The 26,721-nt window shown below is 38.4% G+C and overlaps 1 protein-coding gene across 1 annotated transcript in view; it reads right to left on the minus strand.

Annotated features, from left to right (window-relative positions):
• Positions 1–2,306: 2,306 nt before the first annotated feature.
• The window catches only part of LOC108537663 (disintegrin and metalloproteinase domain-containing protein 18-like), a gene marked incomplete at its 3' end in the record, with an annotated part of 53,048 nt that continues 28,633 nt past the window's right edge, over positions 2,307–26,721 (minus strand). The window contains 6 exon segments of the mRNA XM_017885307.1: positions 2,307–2,487; positions 2,761–2,848; positions 3,337–3,532; positions 4,246–4,344; positions 19,759–19,942; positions 21,046–21,182. Coding sequence (XP_017740796.1) covers positions 2,307–2,487; positions 2,761–2,848; positions 3,337–3,532; positions 4,246–4,344; positions 19,759–19,942; positions 21,046–21,182 — 885 coding nt within the window.

Raw genomic sequence — 26,721 nt, forward strand, 5'->3', positions numbered from 1 at the left:
AGTTCCCGCCTCCTTTGCTCCTGTGCTCCCTCCCGCGAGGAGTTGAGAGCAACAGGCTGAGTAAACAGGGCACCCCTGTCATGAATCCCGCGAAAGGGTTGGGGAAATATCCTGGTTCAGTAGTGTATCAATTTTATCTTTTTGAAGAACAAACTTTTTGTCCTGTTGATCCATTGGGTTTGTTTTGTTTGCTATCTGTTTAGTAATGACGGACCTCTCTTCTCACTCTGTTAGTTCTCATGAGAGCTGGGGTTTTTTTGTTTTTTTGTTTTTTCAAAGGTGTCTAGAACTTCCCTCCTCTCTCTCTTGCTTCTTCTCTCACCATGTGATCTCTGCACATACCAGTTCCCCTTCTCTTTCCACCAAGAGGAAGCAGCCTGAAGCCCTCACCAGAAGCAGATGCTGGCACTGTGCTTCTTGTTCAGTCTGCAGAACTGTGAGCCAAATAAACCTACTTCTTTTATAAGTTACCTAGTGTTAGTATTCCTTCATAGCCACACAACAACTGACTAAGACACATTAAATCTCACAAGTTAAGGGGCTTCGTCCCTCAAGACTGGCCCCATATCAGGTGCAAGTATTAGGTAAGCCATACGTCTGACAGACCAGATATAAATTGGGGGTTCTCATGATACCCTCCACAGTGTAACAATGTTAGAATGGCTCACAGAACTCAGGAAAATACTTTACTTATATTTAATGGTTTATTATATAAGATACAACTCAAGAACAGCTACATGGATGATATATTTAGGGCAAGGTATTGGAGGAGAGGAGAAGAATTTCCATGCTTTCTCCAGCTGCACCACACTCCCAGCAAACTGATATGTAATAAACCCAGAAGATCATTGAATCTCTTTTTTCAAGGGTTTTAATAGAGCTCAATTTCCAGCCCTGCCTCTCTTCTTCCAAAAGTCCAGTGAGTCAGGCTGAAAGTCCCAACCCTCTAATTGCTTGGTCATCCTGATAACCAGCCCTGTTCTAAGGCCAGCTGGGGGTCCCACCCTAAATCACCTGATGGAAATAAGCACAATTTCAGGTGTGACTGAAATGTGTTTATTCATTCTCAAGAACAAAACACACTCCCATCGCTTAGGAAATTCCAAGGGTTTTAATAGAAGCTGTGTGTCAAGAATCAGAGACAGAGACCAAACATGTTCTGTGTTATGCTATATATATTATATATATATAAAAGATAAAATTAGTATGCCTTTTATATATAAAAGATGCAATTAGTTAATATATTTAAGTATTTATGCTTCTGTATTTATAGTAAATATTTTCTCAGTTTGTTTTATATGGTCTTTGAAGGGATGACATATTACTTTATGATATAGTCAGCATCAGTATGTTCCTTTGATTAATTCATTACTTTTATGTGTGACTATCTTTTCCCATTCTGAGATAAGTATACTTTTCATTTAAATTTATCTTTTATTTTAAAAATATATTTTATATGTAAATTATTTTTATAAAAATGTGTGATAATTGTATACTTTCTAAATTAGTCAACTTATTTTTCAGTGTTAGTAGTTTGAAAAGACTTTATTAGGTATCTCAAAATTCTTAAGAAGGACAAAAATTAAAAAAGCTTAAACGCTTGTCATGTTTTATGTGAAGGCCACATTTTAGACAAAATATGCTTGTGGAAGAAGTAATAGGAGAGCAAGTTAATAAGAAAATAATTGCTTTACTTCAATTGTNTATTAGGTATCTCAAAATTCTTAAGAAGGACAAAATTAAAAAAGCTTAAACGCTTGTCATGTTTTATGTGAAGGCCACATTTTAGACAAAATATGCTTGTGGAAGAAGTAATAGGAGAGCAAGTTAATAAGAAAATAATTGCTTTACTTCAATTGTAACCAAATTCATTTTTTGTCAATCACTACAAGACAAAATACTTGGCTTTTTTGGGTTTTATTTTCTTTAAAGTTCTTGTTATTCAGGTTGTCCTGACATTTTTTTGCATTATTTTATTCTTTTTTGTTCTTGGTTTACACAAATCATCACAGATCAGATCCTGGCCTATCAGGGAGTCTTAGATTCTCAAGCAAGAGGAAACAAGTTTAAATATCGGTAGTAAAAATTTAATAAAAATAACGGATAGTAAAGCAAGGATTTCTTTAACCAGCTGAAATTCTGATCAGTGTATCTTAAGATCTTGATATGGTAACCGAAATTTGTAGCATTAATTATAAATGAAAATTTAAGCATCCTCTCAATCTCTCTTTCTTTCTCTCTCTCATACACACACTTCAGACACTCACAAATCCACCATATATAGTATCAATAAAAATTTTATTTACCTTTTGCTGACCACATGCAGTTATATCTTCTGTATAGGTCCTCAATTGTTTTGAAGCATTTCTTGCATGTGCTGACAAACATACATGACCTCCAAGGTAAGTATATTGTATATCTAAGTCTGTCATTGGTACTAGTTCTGAATGTATCCAGTGACAAACAATCTTTCCACAAAGGATATCACTAGCAACATAAGACAGAAAAACGTTACCAATTTGTCACTCAGGTACACAATTATTAGGTTAATAACAATTCAAAAGTAAGGATAATTCAAAATATTACTCAGATCATAACAGCAAAGCTTTTCACAGCACACAATGCCTTATTAAATGCAACAAATAAATCTATCTGCATATACTAGATACTGTCTCTCATTTATTTCAAGTCACTCTTTGCAGTACATACACAAAACACAACATATGCACTTGGAAGATGTATACTTTTCTAAATACGTACAAAAAATGACAGCGTTGACCACAGTCTCCAAATTTGTCATTTTGAAAATTCACTTCTTCTGTACACAGAAGATTAGCGGACTTAGAAACTGAAAACATACGAAGTTATAGTTACTTATATTAAAAATATTAAAAGGTAAAAGTGTGATAAGTCAATAGAGAGCTATCTAGACCACAACAATGTCCAGTCAGTATAATCTGCTATAAATTTTTGATGTCCTTTACTGGCTTTACAAGGAGAAGCACTTGCTGAAAACTACACACACAAGAAGAGAAAAATTCATGTTATAGTGTAGAAATAATTAAGAAATCAGTCACCTGCTCTCTCATCTACTATTCTAATAGTCTACTCCCTTTGCAACAACCACCTTCAGCTGGACTAATGTCCTACTATTGCGTCCTGTAGCTATTAGGTCTATTTTAACTCTTGACATCATTCAAAGTTGCTTTTATTTGCAATTTTATTTCCAAATTTGAATGTAAAACAACACTTGCAGTGATGGCTCTTGGGTGGGTTACTGACTTTAGAATAGCTACAATTTAAATATGAACCACAAAAAAAAGGTATAACAATTACATTTTCCAAATAACTGTGAACACTGTCTATCCCTTTCTCTGCATATTCCTTTAAAGCAATAGCTAGTCTTATTACTGCAGGATTCTAAATCAGCAGCTTTCACATCAGGTACACAAAACTCAGATGTTCCATTGCAATATTCTGGAAAATCACACATATCTATGCTTTTTCTGCAGACATGGCCTCTTGCATGGATCTGTGAGAGAAAGAAAAACAAATACATTTATTTTCAGGCTCAATCCGGTTTACCTCCACTACCAAGAATTGAAATGGACTAAATCAAACAAGGAGCTCCAATGACCTATCTATACTACATATTGAGAATGCTTGCTTGAGAATTGTCAGCTTAAAAGCAAGGATATCCAAGAGATGCATCGAATCAAATTCCTGTTTGAAACAAACACTCACTAGAGCATGAAGCCAGACCTATCTTCAATTTTAACCTAAGTTTGTGTTTATTTTTCTTTGCTCGGACATTCATCATCCAATTACAACTGACCAATACATAATCAGTATTAATGTTTTATTTAAAAATTACCTGTAGGAATATCTAAGCACTCATTAGAAACAGGTAATAAAGGCCAGGTGTGGTGGTTCACACCTGTAATCCCAGCACTTTGGGAGGCCGAGGCGGGCAGATCACCTGAGGTTAGGTGTTCAAGATCAGCCTGGCCAACATGGTGAAACCCCGTCTATACTAAAAATACAAAAATGTGCTGGGTGTGGTGGCATGCTCTGTAATCCCAGCTACTTGAAGGCTGAGGTGAGAGAATCACTTGAACCTGGGAGGTGGAGGTTGCAGTGAGCTGAGACTGCACCACTGCACTCCAGCCTGGGCAACAAGGGCAAAACTCCATCTCGGAGGGGGCGGAGGGGAAGAAAGAAAAAGAAATAGGTAATACAACTTACCGTACAAGTTTTATTGTTACAGCATGGTCCAGTGCCACATTCTGCAAATCCAATTAGAGTACAATCTGCAGGATTACAGCATTTTTTGTAAGTGCATGCCTAAAAGCAAATACAATAAATTTAAATGTTTTACATCAAACTTTAGTCAAATAAATAGTTTTATTTTCAAAATAAAGTATCTCTCCAACTTGATTCTAATCACACCATGACTTTTGGATTCTGTATTTTTACACCACTTCACTTAAACTTAATATACTTTCCTTATAAGAAAAAAAAAAAAAGATGACAATGAAAATACTCACAATTTCATTCTAAAGAAATGTATCTATTAAAATTTAGTGCAATTTTGAAAAAAATTATTTTGTTTATGAAAGCATGCATGCAAATTTTCATATTTTTTTACTTACTATGCCATAAGTACACTTCTGTATTATCAAATCCTCTCAAGGGGAGTCGCTGTAAGAGTTTGGAGGAGCAGGATAGAAAAAGCCTACATTTGGCCAGGTGCAGTGGCTCACCTGTGATCACCCAGTCAGGGTGGAGGTTGCAATGAGCTGAGATCGGGCCGCTGCACTTCAGCTTGGGTGACAGAGCAAGATTGTATATCAATAAATAAATACAAATAAAAAGCACAGATTCTTGTTAGGGATTAAAGGACAAGAAGATGAGGGAAAGTTTTAAACTTCTTAGGGATTAGATAAATGCTCATGACCAGAATGTTGATAGAAATATGGATAGCAAAGACCATTCTCATCAGGTTAAGATGAAACTGAAGAACAAGGTTTTGGAAGCAAGGGCCATCCTTGCTATAAACTGGTCAAGAACTTGGCTGAACTATGACCATGCCTGAGGGGTTTGCAGAAGGCCAAACATAAGAGTGAACTAGGATATATGGCAGAAAAAATGTAATGTAGCAAAGTTCTCAGAATGTTGTGTGGTTGCTTCTAATTTCTTATTGTAAACTGCTAGAGAAAAGGGCGATGGAGCAGAAAAACTTGAAAAATTCATAGTTTGGCAGTATAGTAAGGAAAGAAAGCACATTTACAGGAGAGAAAACCAAGGATGCAGCACAGGGACACCTTTGCTTAAGAGATTAACAAAGATAGAAGAAAGCTGATATGGTTAGGATCGGTGTTCCTACCCAATTCTCCCTGCAATGTCAATTGTAATCCCCAGTGTTGGAGGTGGGGTCTAGTGGGAGGTGGCTGAATCATAGGGGTAGTTTCTCATGGTTTAACACCACCCCACTGTGGAACTGTTCTCATGACAGAGTTCTCACAAGATTTGGTTGTTTAAAAGTGTGTAGCACCTCTTCCTTCTCTCTCTCTTCCTCCTCCTCAGGCCATGTGAAATACACCCACTTCCCCTTCATCTTCTGACGTGATTGTAAGTTTCCTGAGGCCTCCCCCAGCTGTGCTTCCTGTAGAGCCAGCAGAACCATAAATCAGTCAAACCTTTTTCTTTCTTTATAAGTTACCCAGTACCAAGTATTTCTTTATAGCATTGAGAAAATGAACAAAAGCCGAGTGCTATTCCTCAAGCAATGAAAGAAATGCCCCAAAGGCATTTCAGATACCTTTGAGGCCCAGATGCCTAGGAGGGCTGAATGGCTTCAGAGGACAAGTCCAGGGCACTCTCCATGAGCTCACTGACCAATTCCACCTCAGGATACTGCTCCTGGCCCTGCTGCACAATGCCCTACAGCTACCATGGCCTCAGCTGCAACGGCCATAGGTACAGCTCCTATCGCAGCTCCAGATGGTACAAGTCATTAACCTTGGTGGAATCTACATGGTGCTAATTTTGCAGGCTTGCAGAAAGTAAGAACTGTGGAAGCATGGCAGCTCCCACTCAGATTTCAAAGGATGTCCTTGAAAGCCTGGAGGCCCGGCAGAGACTTGTTGCAAGAGCAAAGCCACCACAGAGTCTCCCCAGAGCAGTGCCTAGTGGAACTGTGAGAGTGGAACTAACACGGAGACCCCAGAACTATACAGCAACCAGCAAACAATGCCAGCCTGGTGGTGTTGGGATGATTGAGCCCAGCCAAACCATAGGGATAGGGCGACCCAATGCCCTGGAGCCCACAGTACCTGTTTATAGAAGATGCAGGACATGTCGTCAAAGGAAATTATTCAGGAGTCTGAATGCCCATCATTGGCTCTCTTGGGTTTCAGACTTGCTTGAGGCCTGTTACCCCTTTCTTCTTGTCTATTTATCCTTTTCAAAATGGGGTTGCGTGTGCTGTGCTTGTAAGTAAATAACTTGTGTTGATTTTACAGGTTCTTAGAGTATCCCTAACAGACATATTGGCAGTCCTCCCCAGTGGACTCCTTGTGGCTAAAATGAGACACACCAGAAACCAGAATATCATGGCTAGCAAAATGAAGGGGTAGTCATGTATTCTGGTATAGTTAATTCTATGCCAGCTGATAACCCTCTCCCGTACCTTGTGGTCCTGCCACAACTCCAACTGGACAGAAGATTGGTCTTATAAACATTCTTTATTGATAAACACTCATGAACTTCAAGCCAGTTTCAGGCAACTTATAGAGACTGCACACAAACTGTCTTTGTGCCCTACAGTCCCCTTTTGACATAAAGAGCCAAATTCCACCTCATTTTAGTGCTAATTAAAAGTGAAATGAAAGTAGAACATATGTTACACAAATGTTTACTCACTGTACATGCGCCTGACTTCCTTTATGAATATTCATAGATTTCTCCCAATTTTGCACAGTATGACTCTGTAAGACATATATACCACCTCCCACTTCCCTTCTGCAGAGAATGAACTTCTAGCTTTCACTGGACGCTGTGTTCCCCAATCTACAGATTGCTTCTCCCTCTGAAAATAGTCTTTTCCTTTTCTTCCTTCATGGATATCAAAGTCTTTTGTTAACAATTCTGGCAACATGGGATGGGATCCACAGTGGCCCCTGATTTCTTTCTTGGCACTGCCTTGAAAAATTTCTAAGTTCAATTTCTTCCTGGTTACACTGGGCAAGAACTGGGTAAGCGCTATTGAATCTAAGAGTTCATGCTTTTAGATTGAAATCTAGGGAACCGTTTTCTTTAAGAAAGGTCTGCCCATTCAGCTGTGGCCTGCAGTCCACCTGCAGTCCAGCAGGGATGCCTGCACCAAGGTTGCACCGGGAAGGCCACCTTCTTTAGGAGAGTGCTGTGTGTAACTTACCCAGTATGGAAATGGTTTTGGACCAACTACTGTCAGAGACTCTGGGGTTTACAAATGTTTAAAAACTATAGGAAAAATTCTTGTTAATATTTGGTATCCTGGATAAAAATAAGTCGATATAACTTAAAGCTTTCTTGGCCACAATGGGGAACTTCTAACATGTCTCAATCAGTTTATCTACATGCGCAATAAAGAACAGAAGATTCCACACCTCTCAAAAGCAATGTGAGGTCTTTTTCGTTTGCTAAAATGAAAGCTCTAAGTGAAATCAAGGATCCCTAGTTGCCCCTTTAAATGAGACTAAATCAAAACTTAATCAAGATCTCAAAAAAATTGAAAATCCTTCTAAATCGGACCCTAAATCCAAAACTAAAAAGGACACTGTGCCTTCTTGCCTTTCTCTTTGAACTCCACCAATGTCACCCCCATATGCATTAGCCCCTTGCTGCCAATCACTTCTCTCTGAGCTGCCTTTCTTTCCTTCACCTTCTATTCATGAGCAACCCTCTCTAGTTGCTAATTCTGCAACCCCTCTGATCACACCTTTTTTTTTTATTTCCAAACATATTTATATTAATGTAGATCAAACATCTGAATGATTAACAAAATTTTCCACTTTTCTTCAGACTTTAGGGGTGATACAAAATGTACATTTAAAAAAATAATATTGACTGAAGACTCATTAGTATTATTATTATTATTTTTTCGTCAGAAGATTGTGTGTCAACTTTATTGAGGTCTAATTTACATACAATAAAAGGCCCTCATTTCTTTCTTTCTTTCTTTTTTTTTTTAGGATGAGTTTGCATCCTTTGTAGGGACATGGATGCAGCTGGAAACCATCATTCTTAGCAAACTATCACAAGAACAGAAAACCAAACACCGCATGTTCTCACTCATAGGTGGGAACTGAACAATGAGATCACTTGGACTCGGGAAGGGGAACATCACACATCGGGGCCTATCATGGGGAGGGGAGAGGGGGGAGGGATTGCATTGGGAGTTATACCTGATATAAATGACGAATTGATGGGTGCTGACGAGTTGATGGGTGCAGCACACCAACATGGCACAAGTATACATATGTAACAAACCTGCACGTTATGCACATGTACCCTAGAACTTAAAGTATAATAATAATAATAATAATAAAAAGATAAAAAAAAAAATAAAGAACTAGGGGTACTCCAGGGAGACATGGGAGATTTTTCCTCTTCTTTCAGTCAATCGGTTGGGAGAGGTTTATCTTAAAAATTAACAACAGAAGAGTCCAAGTTGTAATAGACACTGCATCTATGCTTAACCTTGACTCCTTTTAAAATCCAACCACCCAGAGTGACCAAGCTATTCATATGGCTGAGTCACTAACGAATCTAAGACTATCTTCAAGTCTGAACTAGTTTCTTACCAACTAGGGCCTCTTACTGGCATTGCAGCTTTTTACTTCTTCCTTTTGCCCCAATACACCTAATAGGAAGGGACTTTCTTGAAAATATCAAGCTTGTTTTCTTCCACCTATAATGGAGACATTGTTTTAAAGGTCTCCTTGCCTGAGACTTCAGCCTCTGACCTCAGCTATGTATTCCCCTCAGTAGTGTCCAGTCATCCAGTTGATCCTGGACATCCAGCTCTAAAGAAACTGTTTGAAATCCTTTGGGAATAAATCAATACCAATGTCAGCCTGATCCAGTCAGCACCACCCATTTCTACACAAATAGATCCTAACAAACCTCTACTGAACATAAAATAATATCCCTTCCACCATGAGGCTTTAGCTGGTATAGAACCCATTGTCAATAATTTCATTTTCAAGGAACTTATAGTCCCTTATACCAGTCCCTGTAACATACCCCTTCTACCTGTTTCTAAGCTAATAGAAAGGGATGGAGACTTGCCCAGGATCTTAGAGCCATTCATAACATTTTATTTCCTTGCATCCTATTGTGCTTGTTCCACATACCCTCTTAACCAATATACCTTCTAACACCCAATATTTTTCTGCTGTTGATCTCTGTAGTACTTTTTTTCACCATCCCTGTCGACCTCGAAAGTCCGTTTCTTTTTGCCTTCACATGGAAGAGCCATCAGTTCACCTGAACAGTGCACCCTCCAGGATGCACTGAAAGCCCTACCTACTTTTCCCAGATCTTACAGGCTGACTTAAAAGACATAACCTTCTCGACATGAACAGATACTTCTCAAAAGAAGACAGTTATGCGGCCACCAAACATGAAAAAAAAAGCTCATCATCACTGGTCATTAGAGAAGTGCAAATCAAAACCACATTAAGATACCATCTCACACCAGTTAGAATGGTGATCATTAGAAAGTCAGGAAACAACAGATGCTGGGGAGGATGTGGAGAAATAAGAATGCTTTTACACTGTTGGTGGGAGTGTAAATTAGCTTAACCATTGTGGAAGACAGTGTGGCGATTCCTCAAGGATCTAGAACTAGAAATACCATTTGACCCAGCAATCCCATTACTGGGTATACGCCAAAGGATTATAAATCATTCTACTATAAGACACATGCACATGTATATTTATTACAGCATTGTTCACGATAGCAAAGACTTGGAACCAACCCAAATGCTCACCAATAGATAGACTGGATAGAGTGGATAAAGAAAATGTGGCACATATATCCCATGGAATACTAAGCAGCCATAAAAAAAGGATGATTTCATGTCTTTTGCAGGGAAATGGATGAAGCTGGAAACCATCATTCTCAGCAAACTAACACAGGAACAGAAAACCAAACACTGCATGTTCTTACTCATAAGTGGGAGTTTAACAATAAGAACACATGGACACAGGGAGGGGAATATTACACACCAGGGCCTGTTGGGGAGATGGGGGCTAGGGAAGGGATAGCATTAGGAGAAATACCTAATGTAGATGATGGGTTGATGAGTGCAGCAAACCACCATGGCATATATATACCTATGTAACAAACCTGCATGTTCTGCAAATGTATCCCAGAACTTAAAGTATAATTAAAAAAAAAAAAAAGCATAACTTTCTCACATAGCCCAACTCTATTGCAATACATTGGTGATTTGCTTTTGTGTTCTCCCTTATGAAATACCTGTCTCACTGACACACTCTCCATTTACTTCACCAGCTATGTCTTAAGGGCCATAAAGATTCTAAAGATAAACTACAGTTTTGATCACAATTAAATCTCTTGGATATTTGCTGACCCCTTGGGACTCAACGTTAACCCTTTCCTTCTTCAAGGCATATTTTTCTTCCCCATTCCCACTATGAAAAGACAAAACTTAGGGGCTTTCTAGGAAACATGGACATTGTAGAGCTTAGAACACTAATTTTGCTTTACTGGCACAACCTTTATATACCCTGATTAAGGCCTCTTCTCCTGACCCCCTTACCTGGACTACCGATGGTGAACAGGACTTTAAGTCTCTGAAAGATAAGCTGTCCTCTGCCCAACACCCTCCGCCCCCCAATTTGGGACACTCTATTTATGACCTCCCTTTTTCCCCTTTTTGTTCATGAGCAAGAGGGAGTTTGAACTCAACCACATGGGGGTAATAATTTACCCAACTGGTTACTAGAATGCCAAACTAGATTGTGTTTATCTGGGGCTACCACCATGTTTCAAGACAGTTGTCACAACCACTGTCCTTATAAAAACCACCGAGAAAATAGTAATGGGATTTCCTCTCACTGTTTATGCTCCTCACTTAGTTAAAGCCCTTCTCACTTCTCGCCAAATCCAGTATCTTTCAGCCAGGCTACTGACTGCCTATGAAATACTTCTCTTTCCCAACCTATTTTCTGTTGTAATCTCCTTAACTCTGTTCCTCTTTTACCTTCACCAGAAGATTCTCTATGACTGCATTACCTTTATACTCTTCTTTCACCCCATATGAATTTAAAGGAAACGCCCTTACCCAATTCTGATTTTGTCTGGTAGATTGATGGGCCTTTTTTTCAGAGACCCTACTGGCTTCTATTAAGCTAGGTTTGCAGTTGTTTCCCTGCAAACTATTGAATCAGGCCTTCTGCCCAACAGGCAGAATTCAGTGCTCTTACCCGAGTTTGCCTGTTGGCCAAAGATAAAACTGCAAACATTTACACAGATAGCAGGTATGCTTTTTGGGTTGCTCATGACTTTGGAATTCTCTGGAAATAGAGGATTTCTAACCTCTTCTGGACTGCTCATCAGAAACAGAGACCACATTTTGTCACTTCTTGATGCCATTCAAGTTCCTAGGGCTCTGGCCATGATTAAAATTCAAGGCAATTCCTTTAGACATACCAAAAATAGGAAAGACAAACATCTAGCTGAGAGTGCAGTTAAGTCTGCAGCCTTAAACAACACCCCCTCTTCTGTTATGACTGTCTTAATCCAGGCTCCATCCTTACATCCTGTTCTAAAAATCTCTTGAAACAACATCTCAAAAAAGTGCTCAGAACTTGAAAAGGAAAATTAGACAAAACGAGGCTGTATCTATAATCCCAGATCCCAACTATGGGCTAAACCTAACAAACATTCAGTCCTTCTAGAAAATTTACCAAGGGTCACTCTTACTTTTGTGTATAACCCCACCATTAGAGTTCTGACCAAAGGATCCAATGGTGTCAACAGTGCTGTTGGGGATTCTCCCTGGTGATTGCTTCTCAAGTTAATATAGTAGGCAAAATTCACTCTTATACAATGCAGGGAAGTCCTTAAGGGCTACCCCAGGCAAATTCCCATTGCGAAAAGGGCCTTTCTAAAAACTGACTACTGACTTTATCCAATATTCCCTTTCTCAGTGATACAAATATGTACCTGTCATGATAGATATGTAGTTTTACAGCGGGAAAGCTTTCCCCTGCAGACAAGCCACAGCGCTGCCAGTAGCCAAAGTACTTCATGAGAAAATTACCTATGGAGTTCCACCAAGTTCCATAGTGATCAGGGAACTCATTTTACTGGCCAAGCATTAAAATGAGTTGCTAATGTTTGGCCTATTCTACGACATTTCAGTGGTGCTTACCACACCCAATCTTTTGGGCTTGTAAAATGAACCAAGAGAATATTAAACTCAATTGGCTAAAATTACAAGCAACTTCAATCTGTCCTGGCCCAAAGCTCTTCCTCTGGTTTTGGTAATTGTGAAGTCTATCCCCACCAGGGTTGCTTTTCCCCTTTTGAGGTGGTCACAGGTCAATCCATATATTTAACCGAAGAAATATTTTCCCTTACTCAGATACAAGAAGATCTCCTGACCTACTGCCAAGTCCTGGAGGACTTGTTAAGGCTCTAAAGACTAACAGCTGGTTGTGAGACCCTTTACAGTCATCAACCAGGAGATGAACCCCAATATCATAATGTCCAGCCCAAAGACTTTATATATTAGAAGAGATATTGCTGAATGACTCCCTCCAATCCCACTAGAAAGGTCCATTTCAAGTACACTTAATTAACCCACTGTGCTGCTAAGGTACAGGTCATTAACTCCTGAGTACATATATCTCACCTAAAAACAATACCAGACGCTGCTGAGAACTGGACTTCAGTATCAGTATCTGACACTAAGCTCAGGTTGACTAAAGCTTCAATGCCAAGACAAGAAAAGGATGACAACTGAGGTAGACTACCCTCTCACAAAACTCCAGGCCTATATGGTCTGGATGAATCAATGTTTATATTTACCTTATAATACTCATTGTTCTTATCACTTTAGGAGTTTTCATGATTGTTACTATCCAATGTAAAATAGAACACTTATCTTTGCTTTACTTATTCTAAACTAACATGCCCAGTCTTTATGATTACTTTATAACTGTTTCCATTATTATAGCATTAGCAGTCTTGTCTATCCTGGATATCTTAAGCCATGCTGGGATAGTTCTGTGTATTCCAATACTTAGACACCCATAAGCCTTTGCAAAACTGTAAGACTTTTTGTCTGGTTAAACTCTTTGTTCCAGAGCTTTGTGAATGGTTATGTTGATCAGTCCAGTTCAAAATATATTTTACTCTCTTCTTTATAACTGTCCCTTGGTCTCACTGCATAGACTGACATGATAACACTTTGGCTAAGCTGCCCTAAAGTGTTGTTACAAAAAGAAACCTATCAGATGGTTAGATTCACCAATAACTTCCCACATTCATTCATGGTAAACATGTGACATTGACAATACTTGTCACTGACTTCTCATGTATCCTTAACATCACCACTTATCTGGACCAACTGCTTTCCCTGTTGACTCTGAGTCCAATCGCCTCAAGACTCAAATATTACCACCTCTTGGTTTAATTTGTCCCATGTTATTAATGTTAGAAACCCATTCTATACCAGTAGACCTCCTCGATCTTTAAACTACTGGATAGATAAATATAGTCTAGATTGAATAAAGAAAGGTATGTCCCTACTATTCAAATGATTCATGATTCAATTCAATACTGTCAACATTTACCATGAATAAATTAATTAGTGAACACACCCTTGAGGGCATCGCTTGTGCCTTCACCAGGCTTTGTGTTTATATGGGACATAGGGTCTGATCTGCCTGGATAGGGATGGGCACACCATTGCCTCAACAGGTTACACATAAAAGGTTCAGACTTGCTTATGAAAAGACCCCTGCTCTCTCTTTATTATAAAACTAAAAGGTCTATGCTAACAGGATGTAAAGATAATATAGGCAAAAACATCCTAGAACTATTACTTCTAAGTGCTTGGGTTTATGTTACTAGAGATATAATTCAGAAACCTATCCACTACCACTGGTTAGATAATGACACTGTAGAAAGCCTTAGAGCGCAACAAAAAGTTTCTGAACTCCCTTGCTCAAGTAATACTAAATAAACGATTGCCTTAAATTTTCTCCTAGCCAAACTGAGAAGAGTCTGCATAGTGGCCCATGTAACTGGTTACACTTACATCAACACCTCAGATAAAGTAGAGGTTCCTATAAAAAGAATTTCCAAACAAGCGAAATCATTGTGAGATATACAAACTACTGATCCTCTCCATCTATTTAGTAGGCTTCCTGTCAGCCTGGAACATTCTTTTCATGCTGACATTCAAGTGCTTGTTATAATCACAGTCTTCATCATACTTTTCTTCCTAATAGTTAAATTACTTAAGCAACTGCTGTAAGTCTACTGTTAAAATCAGAATTATGGCAGCATAAGATATTCAACTGATAGATAAAATAAACCTATAAACCTAGCTACAGTCTCATCCCTACAGTGCTGTTCTGGTGCAGGAATGTGTATATGTACGAAGACAGCTGTGCTAGTTAAAAACAAGTGTTACAATCTCCCATAAATAGAGAGTTTTAACTGTAACCCTGATGCCTATGACTTCCCTGTGTAACTGGAGTCTGTGAAGTATTTCACTGACAGGTACCAGCCACAAGCTTGTTTACTTAGTCTCTGTAAACATTTTAATAATCTTCCTGCCAGACTGCAGCTTTCTCCCATCTCCAACAAAATATTTTTAACCTGTCTACCCTTTTCCCCTGCCTGGCCTAAGTTATACAGTTAGCTCTAAGTCTCTCTGCCACATGAGTCTCTTCAAGGGACTTGATATACTCAGGACAGGTAGCCATGCCACCCTGGCACCAATATGGGACATGGTGTAAATTGGTCATCAAGGCTGCCTATAGCAGGTTTCATCTAACAGGGAAAACAATGAATATAAATATTCCAACAGGCAGCCAAAATGGACTCCCTGTGGCTAAAATGAGATTTAGCAAAAAATAGAATCTCATCCCTAGCAGGATGGAGGATCAGTCACATATCCCAGTGTTATTAATTGCCATAAGATTTCTCTCTGGTAATTAAGCAGAAATAAACCCCTGAAAAGCATTCCTGAAACAACTGCAGCTGGGAAATTTCCCAGCTGACCCTGACAGGCTGCTAATGCTAGTCAACACCCCCAACACCCCCTATGCCTGCGCCTTGCAGTCCTGCCGTAACTCCAGTTGAACAGAGGACTGGTCCTTCATTGATAAACAGTCATAAATCTCAAGTCAGTTTTAAGCAGTTTACAGAGACTATGCACAGACTATCTTTGTGTCCTATTGGTTCTTTTTGATGTAAAAAGCCAAATTCTGCCTCATTTTAATACTAAAACCCTACACCAAAGTGAACATTGAGTGCATGTTACATATATTTTCACCCACTGTGCAGGCACTTGACTTTCCTCACGAATATTCATAGATTTTCCCCAACCCTGCTTAATATGCAAGTAAGTCTGACTCTGTAAGATATGTATCAGCTCCCGCTTCCTTCTGCGGAACATGCAATTTTGATTTTCCCTGAAAGGGCACTTCCCAAACTGTGGATTGCTTCTCTCTCTAAAGTAAAGTATCCTTTCTTTCCTCTGTGGACCTCACAGTCTTTTGTTCATAGATCATAGATGAGACTTCAGCCCACACATCAGTGGATAGGAGATGTTTTAAGATGGCATAAGGTATACAAGCAACAAACTGCCAAACCACCTAGGGATGAATCCAGCTATTTGGTTTGGTTTTGTGTGATGAGCAAGGAGAAAGGGTAAAGTGGTTGCTACAGACACTGGTTATCTGATCATGTGGCCATGAAACAAGAGCAGCTATGGCAGGTGGATAACGAACACCTTAGACCCTGGGGAGTCAAGAGTAGAAGGAGAAAAATTTAAAGTCTCAGCTCTCATTTGTGGGACAGTTGTGCTGACCCTGTCGGCTCACAATGCTTTGGTGGTCATCTTGTTCTGGGCTATCACCACTGTTCTTAACCTAAGTACTGGATACCCCTACTAAGGAAACTTTTCTTAAGAAATCCTTAACCTGAGACCTTTCTCTTTTTTTTTTATTTAAGGATCTAATTTTTTATTTCTATAGATTTAGGGCGTACAAGTGCAGTTTTGGTCACTTCTGGGCTTTTAGTTTACCCATCACCCAAATAGAGTACATTGTACCCAAAAGGTGTTTTCTTGTCCCTTACGCTCCTCCCACCTTCCCACCTTTCCAAGTCTCCAGTGCCTACTGTTCCACTCTCCATGTCCCTCTGTACACGATTTGTTGATGTTACAGGTAGGCAGCCGCTATGCAAGATAAAGTTCTGCACACTAATATAGCTTCCTTTAGCCACATCTTGTTAAATATGAATGTTTCCATTACTGTCAAGGAAAAGAAAGACTCTCTTGTGTATTTTGCTCAAGCCCATAGTTACCCCTCTGAATTATATGGCTTGCTGGACCTGTCAACTCAGTAATCGTCCTGGCAAAAACCATTAGTTATTACTCTGAACACTTCAGAAATAGATTTCCTCCCACAGGAAATAATAATTTCCTCCCACTACAAAATGCTGCTGAGGAAAAAAATCAGACATAAATAAATGGAGGTGTACACCTCAAACATATCTAAAGATTTGATGCAATATCTTTCAGGAGATCAGTCTACTTTGTTTTTGGTACCAATTGAAAAAAAGTCAGAAATTTACAATAAAATTCAAAGGGCCCAAAATACTCAAGACAACTATGAACCAGAAAAACAGTGTGAGGAATATACAATACAATATCTCAAAAGTTAATAAGAAATGTGTATTTGTCCTGTGTCCAAGTGTTCTCATTGTTCAATTCCCACCTGTGAGTGAGAACATGCGGTGTTTGGTTTTCTGTCCTTGCGATAGTTTGCTCAGAATGATGGTGAACATCACACACCGGGGCTTGTTGTGGGGTGGGGGTGGGGGAGGGGTAGCATTAGGGGATACACCTAATGTAAATGCCGAGTTAATGGGTGCAGCACAGCAACATGGCACATGTATACATATGTAACAAATCTGTACATTGTGAACATGTACCCTAGAACTTAAAGTATAATAATAAAAAAAAGAAATGTGTATTTATCAAGATAGTGTACTATTGGTACAAGAGGAGGAAAAGCAGAAACATGCACATATGTTCACTTGATTGATGATCAAGGGTATGATTCAGTGTAATAATGAAAGGACAGTCTTCAAATAAATTGTGAATATTTAATTTAATAACTTTATGTGTATATGTGTGTATACACACACACACATAAATTACAAACTGATTGCATATCTAAATGAAAATGATAAAAGGTATTCCAAATATCTTGAGAAAAACAGATCAACACACATTAAGTCCTACATGTTATCTGTAAGTATTTGCTGCATGGCAAATACTTAGAAGCTTAAAACAATGGATCATTTATTATTTTATGTTTTCTTTGGGTCAGGAATGCAGGTGTGGCTTACATGGCCAATTATGGCTTAAGATCTCCCACACAGTATTGTTAAGATGAAGCTCTCCTGGTTCTGAGTGCTGTTTAATTCATGAATCACACTGTGCTTCAATAAACTGCTATATTTCTCTAAAGTTTTTCTTTTCACAAATGGAAGATATCTTTAAAAAAAGAACCAAATGGAAATTTTAAAGATGTTAAATATTGCAATGAAAAATTAACTGGATCTCTTAATAAAAGGAAATATTAGTGGTCTTGAAATATAATAGTCAAATATATCCATATCAAAGCACGGAGTGAAAACAAAAAAAAAAAAAAAAAAAGAGCTTCCATGAAGAAAGAGTAAAACTTTCACTAGTCAAACAAAAACATATTACAAAGCTGAAATAATGCAGTTTTCAATGGAAACACATTAATGTTTTAAGTAGTTAAATTGTTTACATAAAAATTATATTGAAGAAAGTGTAAGAATATGAAAGACATTTAACATATATTAATCAGCATGAGAATATATAAATAAATAGAAAGGAAAAGGGTGGGGCATGGTGGCTCACGTTTGTAATCCCAGCACTTTGAGAGGGCGAGGCAGGTGGATAATCTGAGGTCAGAAGTTTGAGACTAGCCTGGCCAACATGATGAAATCCTGTCTCTACTAAAAATACAAAAATTAGCTGGCATGGTGGCAGGTATCTGTAATCCCAGCTACTCCAGAGGCTGAGGCAGGAGAATCGCTTGAACCCAGCAGACAGAGGTTATAGTGAGCTGAGATCACACCACTGCACTCAAGCCTGGGCGACAAGAACGAAACTCCGACTCCAAAAAAAAAAAAAAAAAAAAAAGAGAAAATACAAATAAAATAAACCTTTCACAGGAAAGAACAGACATTTCACAGCAAAGAAAACTTATACAGGGTTAGTAAAACTTTGAAGATATAATCAATGTTACTAGCAATTAAGGAAAGTCTAATTGAAACCACAAAGAGATAATATTTTACACAAATACACTGGCAAAAATGACAAAGTCTGGCAATACTATGTACTAAATAGGGTATAAAATAAACAACTTGTTATACAGTAAACAGCCATTGGATGTGTTAATTAGCACATTTATTTTTGCAATAAATTTCCCATTGCCAAGGCATGATCCACACACTTGATGATCCAGAAATTCTACATCTAAGTGTGTAGCCAGAAGATGCTTATGTACATCAAGAGTTAAATACAAGACATAATAAAACTCTTCAGAATGTGAGGGGGAAAAAAACCTATGAGCACTCCAACTGCTCATAAATAAAAAAATCAGTAATTGTATATTTCCATACATACTGGATTATTACACAAAAAGTGAATAAACGAACTGTGTCACACAAAATTACTTGGATATTGTTAGTAATATAGGGATGAAGAAAAGAGTCCCAGAAGATTATGCTACATTTTTTAAATGGTCTAAAATTCAAAGCTAATAAAAACTGTGGTCAAATTATAAAATGATATTGTTAAATTAAAATAGGGATAGAATTTACTTTTTGGATAGAGAAAAGGGTGAAAAATTAGGGATAGTTGGGCCATGGATGTATCATTATTGTATCATGTATATTATCATAAATGACAATGAACCAAAGACTACAATTAGTCTAATTCTTTGGAAGCAAGTTAACATAAATGAAGTTGCTACAGATGCAAGGACTAAAATTAGGAGGTAAGAAAATAAATGAAAACACACACGTAACAACTTAGTCACCAATGTAGTCACTTTGATGGAATTTAAGGGATGATTAGATTATGATATTATTGATGCTACTGATGTGTGTGGTACTAAAAAGCGATATTGCTACCATTGCTTCTAAAATGATAAAAATCTGTTTTTTAAATTGATGTCACACTTACCCGGGGCTTAGACTCTAAACATTTCAAATTTAGGATGAGTCAGTTATTGCATGCCCCATAGCTCTCTATCTTATATTTGACAAAATAGTAAATATTTTTTAAAAATTTCCTCCTTGTATATATCATATCTATATCTATAGACTCCATAAAAAATAAACACAAAACATAATGAAAAAAACAAATCTTTGGATAACCTGTAAGCTTTGCCACTAACCTTTCTATAGCCACAATCACACTGCTCTGTAGGTTCCAAAATTCCATTGCCACAAGTTGCAGATTTTTGGTAAGTCATTTCTGAAACTGTTTTATCCTGAAAACATTTAAGTTCAGGCTGCAGAACTATCTGTTTAAATCCATCCATGCTGCAACTGCTAAAAAACTTCATACCATGGGATCGTCTAAAATTAAATTGTACTTCTTAGATAAATGTACTAAAAGAATCAAAGTAATACTCCTCAACAAAGTACTACGAATTCTGAACTACTTCAATTAGAGAAGAGCCAAAAGGAGAAGAGGGTGCTTTTGTTTTTAATACAGGTGATAAGCAAAAAATAAATTATTTTCTATTGTTATTTGATATGATAGACACTGAGAGAGTAAAGAAAGTTAAAATGGTAACGGACTTAATAATATTTGGTACACAATAAGCTCCATTTGAGTATATCCTATTATCGTCAACATTAAGAAACAAAATTTGGTTGATTGCATTAATGAAAAATCATAATTACTTGTTCTTTGTTAAAATTAATCAAAAAAGTTATTCCAATACTGAAGTACGTAAGTTGTACAAATTCTACATTCCTTTCACTTTGTTTTAATTTTTGTATTTCTACACATTTAAGTATACTGCTTAATGTGTAATTTTGTGTAATTTTGTAATAATCTCAAACTTTAAAGAAATAATGCAAATGTAGCCCCCAAAATAAATTTTGTTTTCTGAAACAGTTAAGAGGCCAATAACGTGTTCTGCGAACACTAGATACATCTATATAGTTCTTACATAGAAATGGGTTATTCTACCTCAGCACTCTAGACCCTTCAAAATCATAAAATAAAGATGTGTTATTAATATCTAATCCTTGAACTCCATTCAGATTTTCCCAAACATCACAGTCCTAGCATTTTATAGCAAAAGAATCCAGTTCAGAATCAAGCATTGCAAAATTCTCATGTCTTCTTAGTTCTCACATCTCCTTAGTTTAGTTGCTTCTCAAACTTCTTACTACCTAGGTACTATTTCATCTGATGACGCTGAACAGGTTTTCAACCAATGCAACTAGACTGTTGTAAGGTAATCATTAGCATCCACTTTTTCTCAAAATAATATCATTGAATGTAGAACTATTAAGCACATTTTCTACAACATTCTATACTTTCTTTAACGTAAGCACACTTGTATCTAAACAAATTTCTTAAATTATATTGCACGAGGTTCTACATCAAGGGATACTAGAAATATTTCTTAAGAGAAAACATAGAGTGGATCAAAACAACGCCTTACATCGCATCAGGATTCATTATGCATGTAGGTCGTGGACAGTAACAATTGTAGATATCATCATATGTCAATCCCAGATTAATTCCAAGCAACTGTGCCATAACAACTGAAAAGGCCTCTACAGTGATTTTCTTTGGATACTAAATAGAAACAAACAAACAAAAACTCAGATTTATTGCCTAAGATTTTTTTGTTCACTCCTTTGATCTTGTCAAATGTTTCTGGCCACACTGCATAAATGCAAGTGCAAATTTTAAAAACTGCTATTTATTTACTTAGAAATAAATTATTTCTAACTATTTACTTAGAAATAAAAATATGTACAGTTTTTTATTCCTTTTGAGTGACAATATTTTAATCAAAATGGCATTGACCTAAAATAAGAATAATTCAATCATATATTTTATGACATACTATTGAATTTAATTTCAGCAAATTTCAGAAAACATTCTGAGAAGTAGGAAGATTATTTTAGTAACTATAATATTTCTCAAGAGAACACTTGGAAAAGATATACAGATTTTGGAGAATTGAACTGGCAATCAGTTTTGACCTCAGAAATAATTCGCTAAGAGTCAACTAATTTTTTAAAGTAGAATAATATAATATCTTACAAGTAGCATTTCTACAAACTTCCAGAAACCTTGTCATTACCTCTATATTTTTTCCTATTTCTGAACATCATATAGTGAAAATAATACCACATATAGTCTTCTAGCAAGGGTTTCTCTCATCACAAATTTAAGGATTTTCCACATCTTATTGTGGCTTATTATTTAAATCACTGGGTAATATTCCGTTGTATGGATGTTCTAAAGTTTGCTCATCCATTCACCTGTTAAAGGATATCTAAGTTACTTCCAATCTGTGACAATTATGAATAAAGCTAAAAACACATATGTGAAATTTTTTTGGTGGATAAAAGTTTTTAACTCATTTAGGTAAATACTAAGGAGGATGATTGCTGGATCATATGGCAAGGGTAAGTTGAGTATTGTAAGAAACTGTAAAACTGTTATCCACAGTGGATATCATTCGCGTTTCCGTCAACAATAAATGACAGTTCCCGTTGGTCTCACAGAATTTGATGCTTTCCATATTTGATATTGACTGTGACTGGTAAGCTACTTTCTTGTCTTTTTCCTGATCTAAGTAGTAACGTGTTATTTACTCAAAATATGTTGTTTCCTGGTTTTTTTTGATGCTCTCTTTAAGTTAAATAAGTTCCCCTGTATTTTTAGTTTGCTGAGTGTTTATTATAAATAGTCTCAGATTTGTTTTTTCTGAATCTACTACTAGAATCATATAATTTTTCTTTTTTAGTCTATTAATATAATGGAGGACATTATTTTATATTCATATGATAAACCAACCATGCATATCTGGGATAAATTACATATGTATGTACATTATTGCTATATATATGTATGTTACATGTATTATACACACACTTTTGTCGCCCAGGGTTGAAGTGCAATGGCGTGATCTCGGCTCACCGTAACCTCTGCCTTCTGGAGTAGCTGGGATTACGGGCATGCACCACTATGCCACTATGCCCAGCTAACTTTTAAAAATTTTAGTAGAGATGAAGTTTCACCATGTTGGCCAGGCTGGTTTTGAACTCCTGACCTCAGGTGATCCACCCACCTCGGCCTCCCAAAGGGCTTGGATTACAGATGTGAGCCACTGCACCCAGCTCTGGTTTTAATTTCACATAGCTGAAAGAGCTGCTGAAGTAGAAAAACCACTGACACAATCCCTCGTCAATCCTGTGGCAGCAGTGGCATACTGCAAAGAGCATTTCTTTGTGCTGGCGAGAGGAGAGCGCAGCAATTGTGAGGCATTGAACTCAGTGCTGCACTGTTATAGCAGAAAACAAAACTGGGCCAAACTCAGCTGATGTCCACCTATGGAGGGAGTATTCAAACCAGCCCTAGCTAGAGAGGAATCGCTGATCTCAGTGGTTGGAACTTGAGTCCCTACAAGACTCACCACCATGGGCTAAAGTGCTCTAGGGCCCTAAATAAACTTGAAAGGCAGTCTAGGCCACATGGACTGCAATTCTAGGTGAATCCTAGTGCTGAACTGGGCCCAGATCCAGTAGACTGGGGGCACATGGCCTATTGAGATATGAGTTGGTGTGACTAAGGGAGTGCTGGCATCACCTCATCCCCAACCCCAGGCTGCAGAGCTCACAGTTCCAAAAGAGACCCCTTCCCTCTGCTTGAGGAGGGGAACGGAAAGAGTAGGGAAGGTTTTGTCTTGCATTTTGGATGCCAGCTCAGCCACAGCAGGATAGGGCACTAGTCAGAGTCCTGAGAACCCCTTTTTAGGCCTTAGTTCCTGGATATCATTTCCAGAAGGAACCACTGCCTTGAAGGGATGGACCCAGTCCTGAAAAACATCATCACCTGCTAACTGAAGAGTCCTTGAGACCTGAATAACCAGCAGTGATACCCAGGGAGTGTGCCATGGGCGTTGGGTGAGCCTGTGAGACTTGCTGGCTTTGGGTGAGACTCTACATTCTCAGCTGTGGTGGCAACAGTCTCAAGACTCCTTTGCTTGAGAAAAGTGGAGGGAAAAGTAAAGGGAACTTTGTCTTACATGTTAGGTAGCACCTCAGCCATAGGGCAGTAGACCACCAAGTAGGCTCTCTGGGTCCCTGATTCATTTCTGGACCTGCCCAAGGCCAGAGGGGAGCCCAATGCCCTGAAGGATGAGTCCCAGGTCAGGCAGCATTCACCACCAGCTGACTGAAGAGCCCTTGGGCATTAAGGGAACATTAGCAGTAGTCTGGCAGTGCTATCCATGGGCTTGTGTTGGTGATGGCAATGGGGTGAGGCTCCTCACCCAGTTTGTCCATACATGACAAACAATATGCTCCTGAATAACCAGTGGGTCAATGAAGAAATTAAGATGGATATTGAAAAATTTCTTTAAACAAATAATAATGGAAAAATGACATACCAAAACCTGTGGGATACAGTAAAAGCAGTATGAAGAGGGAAATTTATAAGTATGCACACCAAAAAAGAAGTAAATCTTCAAGTAAACAACCTAATATGTGTCTTAAAGAACCAGAAAAGCAAGAGCAAACCAAATCCATAATTAGTAGAAGAAAAGAAATACTAAAGATCAGAGCAGAAACAAATGAAATTGAAATGAAGAAAATAATACAAAAGATCAAAGAAACAAAAAGTTGGTCTTTTGAAAAGTTAAACTAAATTGTCAGACCTTTAGCCAGACTAAGAAAAAAAAAAAGAGAGAAGATCCAAATAAATAAAATCAGAGATGAAAAAGGAGACATTACCACTGATACCACAGAAATTCAAAGGATCATTGGTGGCTACTATGAGCAACTACATGACAATAAAATGAAAATCTAGAAGAAATGGACAAATTCCTAGAAACATACAACCTACCAAGATTGGACCATGAAGAAATCCAAATCCTGAACAGACCAATAACAAGTAACAGATCGAAGTGATAATAAAATGCCTTCCTGGAGAGAAAAGGCCAGGACTTGATCGCTGCACTGCTGAATTCTACCAAACATTTATGAAGAACTAATACCAATCTTACTCAAACAATTCTGAAAAACAGAGTAGAAAGGAATACTACCAAACTCATTCTATGAGGCTAGTACTACCTTGATACCAAAACCAAAGACACATCGAAAAAAGAAACCTACAGGCCAATATCTCTGATGAATATTAACATAAAATTTCTCAACAAAATAGTAGCAAACCAGATTCAACAGTGCATTAAAAAGATCATTCTTCATGTCCAAGTGTGGTTTATCCCTGGGATGCAAGGATGGTTCAACACATGCAAATCAATCAATGTGCTACATCTTATCAATGGAAATCAAGGACAAAAACCATGTGATTATTTCAATTGATGTTGAAAAAGCCTTTGATCAACTTCAAAATCTCTTGGTGATAAAAATACCCAAAAGCGGGGGTGCGCCCAAGATGGCCGAATAGAAACAGCTCCAGCCTCCAGCTCCCAGCGTTAGTGACACAGAAGACGGGTGATTTCTGCATTTTCAACTGAGGTACTGGGATCATCTCATTGGGGAGTGCCAGACAATTGGTGCTGGTCAGCTGGTGCAGCCCGACAAGTGAGAGCTGAAGCAGGGTGAGGCATTGCCTCACCTGGGAAGCACAAGGGAGAAGAGAATCCCTTTTCCTAGCCAAGGGAAACTGAGACACACAACACCTGGAAAATTGGGTAACTCCCACCCTAACACTGCACTTTACTAAGGGTCTTAGCAAATGGTACACCAGGAGATTATATCCCACACCTGGCCCGGAGGGTCCTATGCCCACGGAGCCTCCCTCATTGCTAGCACAGCAGTCTGAGATCTAACTGCAAGGTGGCAGCGAAGCTGGGGGAGGGGCGCCAGCCATTGCTGAGGTTAAATGGGTAAACAAAGCCACCAGGAAGCTTGAATTGGGTGGAGCCCACTGCAGCTCAAGGAGGCCAGCCTGCCTCTGTAGACTCGTCCTCTGGGGACAGGGCATAGCTAAACAAAAAGCAGCAGAAACCTCGGCAGAGGTAAATGCCCCTGTCTGACACATTGAAGAGAGCAATGCATCTCCCAGCATGGAGGTTGAGATCTGAGAACAGACAGACTGCCTGCTCAAGTGGGTCCCTGAGCCCTGAGTAGCCTAACTCGGAGACATCCCCCACTAGGTGCAGACTGACACCTCACACCTCACACGGTGGGGTACACCCCTGAGACGAAGCTTCCAGAGCAAAAATCAGACAGCAACACTTGCTGTTCAGTAATATTCTATCTCCTGCAGCCTCTGCTGCTGATACCCAGGCAAACAGGGTCTGGAGTGGACAGCAGGCAAACTCCAACAGACAAACAGCTGAGTTCAGGTCCTGACTGTTAGAAGGAAAACTAACAAACAGAAAGGACACCCACACCAAAACCCCATCAGTACGTCACCACCGTCAAAGACCGAAGGCAGATAAAATCACAAAGATGGGGAAAAAGCAGTGCAGAAAAGCTGGAAATTCAAAAAATCAGAGCACATCTCCCACTCCAGAGGAATGCAGCTCATCGCCAGCAATGGAACAAAGCTGGACAGAGAATGACTTTCACGGGCTGAGAGAAGAAGGCTTCAGTTGATCAAACTTCTCAGAGCTAAAGGAGGAACTACATAACCAGCACAAAGAAACTAAAAACCTTGAAAAATGAATGGATGAACAGATAACTAGAATAATCAATGCAGAGAAGACCTTAAAAGAACTGATAGAGATGAAAACCATAACACAAGAAATACGTGACAAATGCACAAGCTTCAGTAACTGACTCGATCAACTGGAAGAAAGAGTATCAGCAATTGAAGATCAAATGAATGAAATGAAGAGAGAAGTGTGGAGAAAAAAGAGTAAAAAGAAATGGACAAAGCCTCCAAGAAGTATGGGATTATGTGAAAAGACCAAATCTACATCTGATTGGTGTGCCTGAAAGTGAGGGGGATAATGGAACCAAGTTGGAAAACACTCTTCAGGATATCATCCAGGAGAACTTCCCCAACCTAGTAGGGCAGGCCAACATTCAAATTCAGGAAATACAGAGAACGCCACAAAGATACTCCTCCAGAAGAGCAACTCCAAGACACATAATTGCCAGATTCACCAAAGTTGAAATGAAGGAAAGTT

Source organism: Rhinopithecus bieti, unplaced genomic scaffold, assembly GCF_001698545.2.
Source record: "Rhinopithecus bieti isolate Rb0 unplaced genomic scaffold, ASM169854v2 scaffold_13689, whole genome shotgun sequence".
Lineage (NCBI taxonomy): Eukaryota > Metazoa > Chordata > Mammalia > Primates > Cercopithecidae > Rhinopithecus > Rhinopithecus bieti.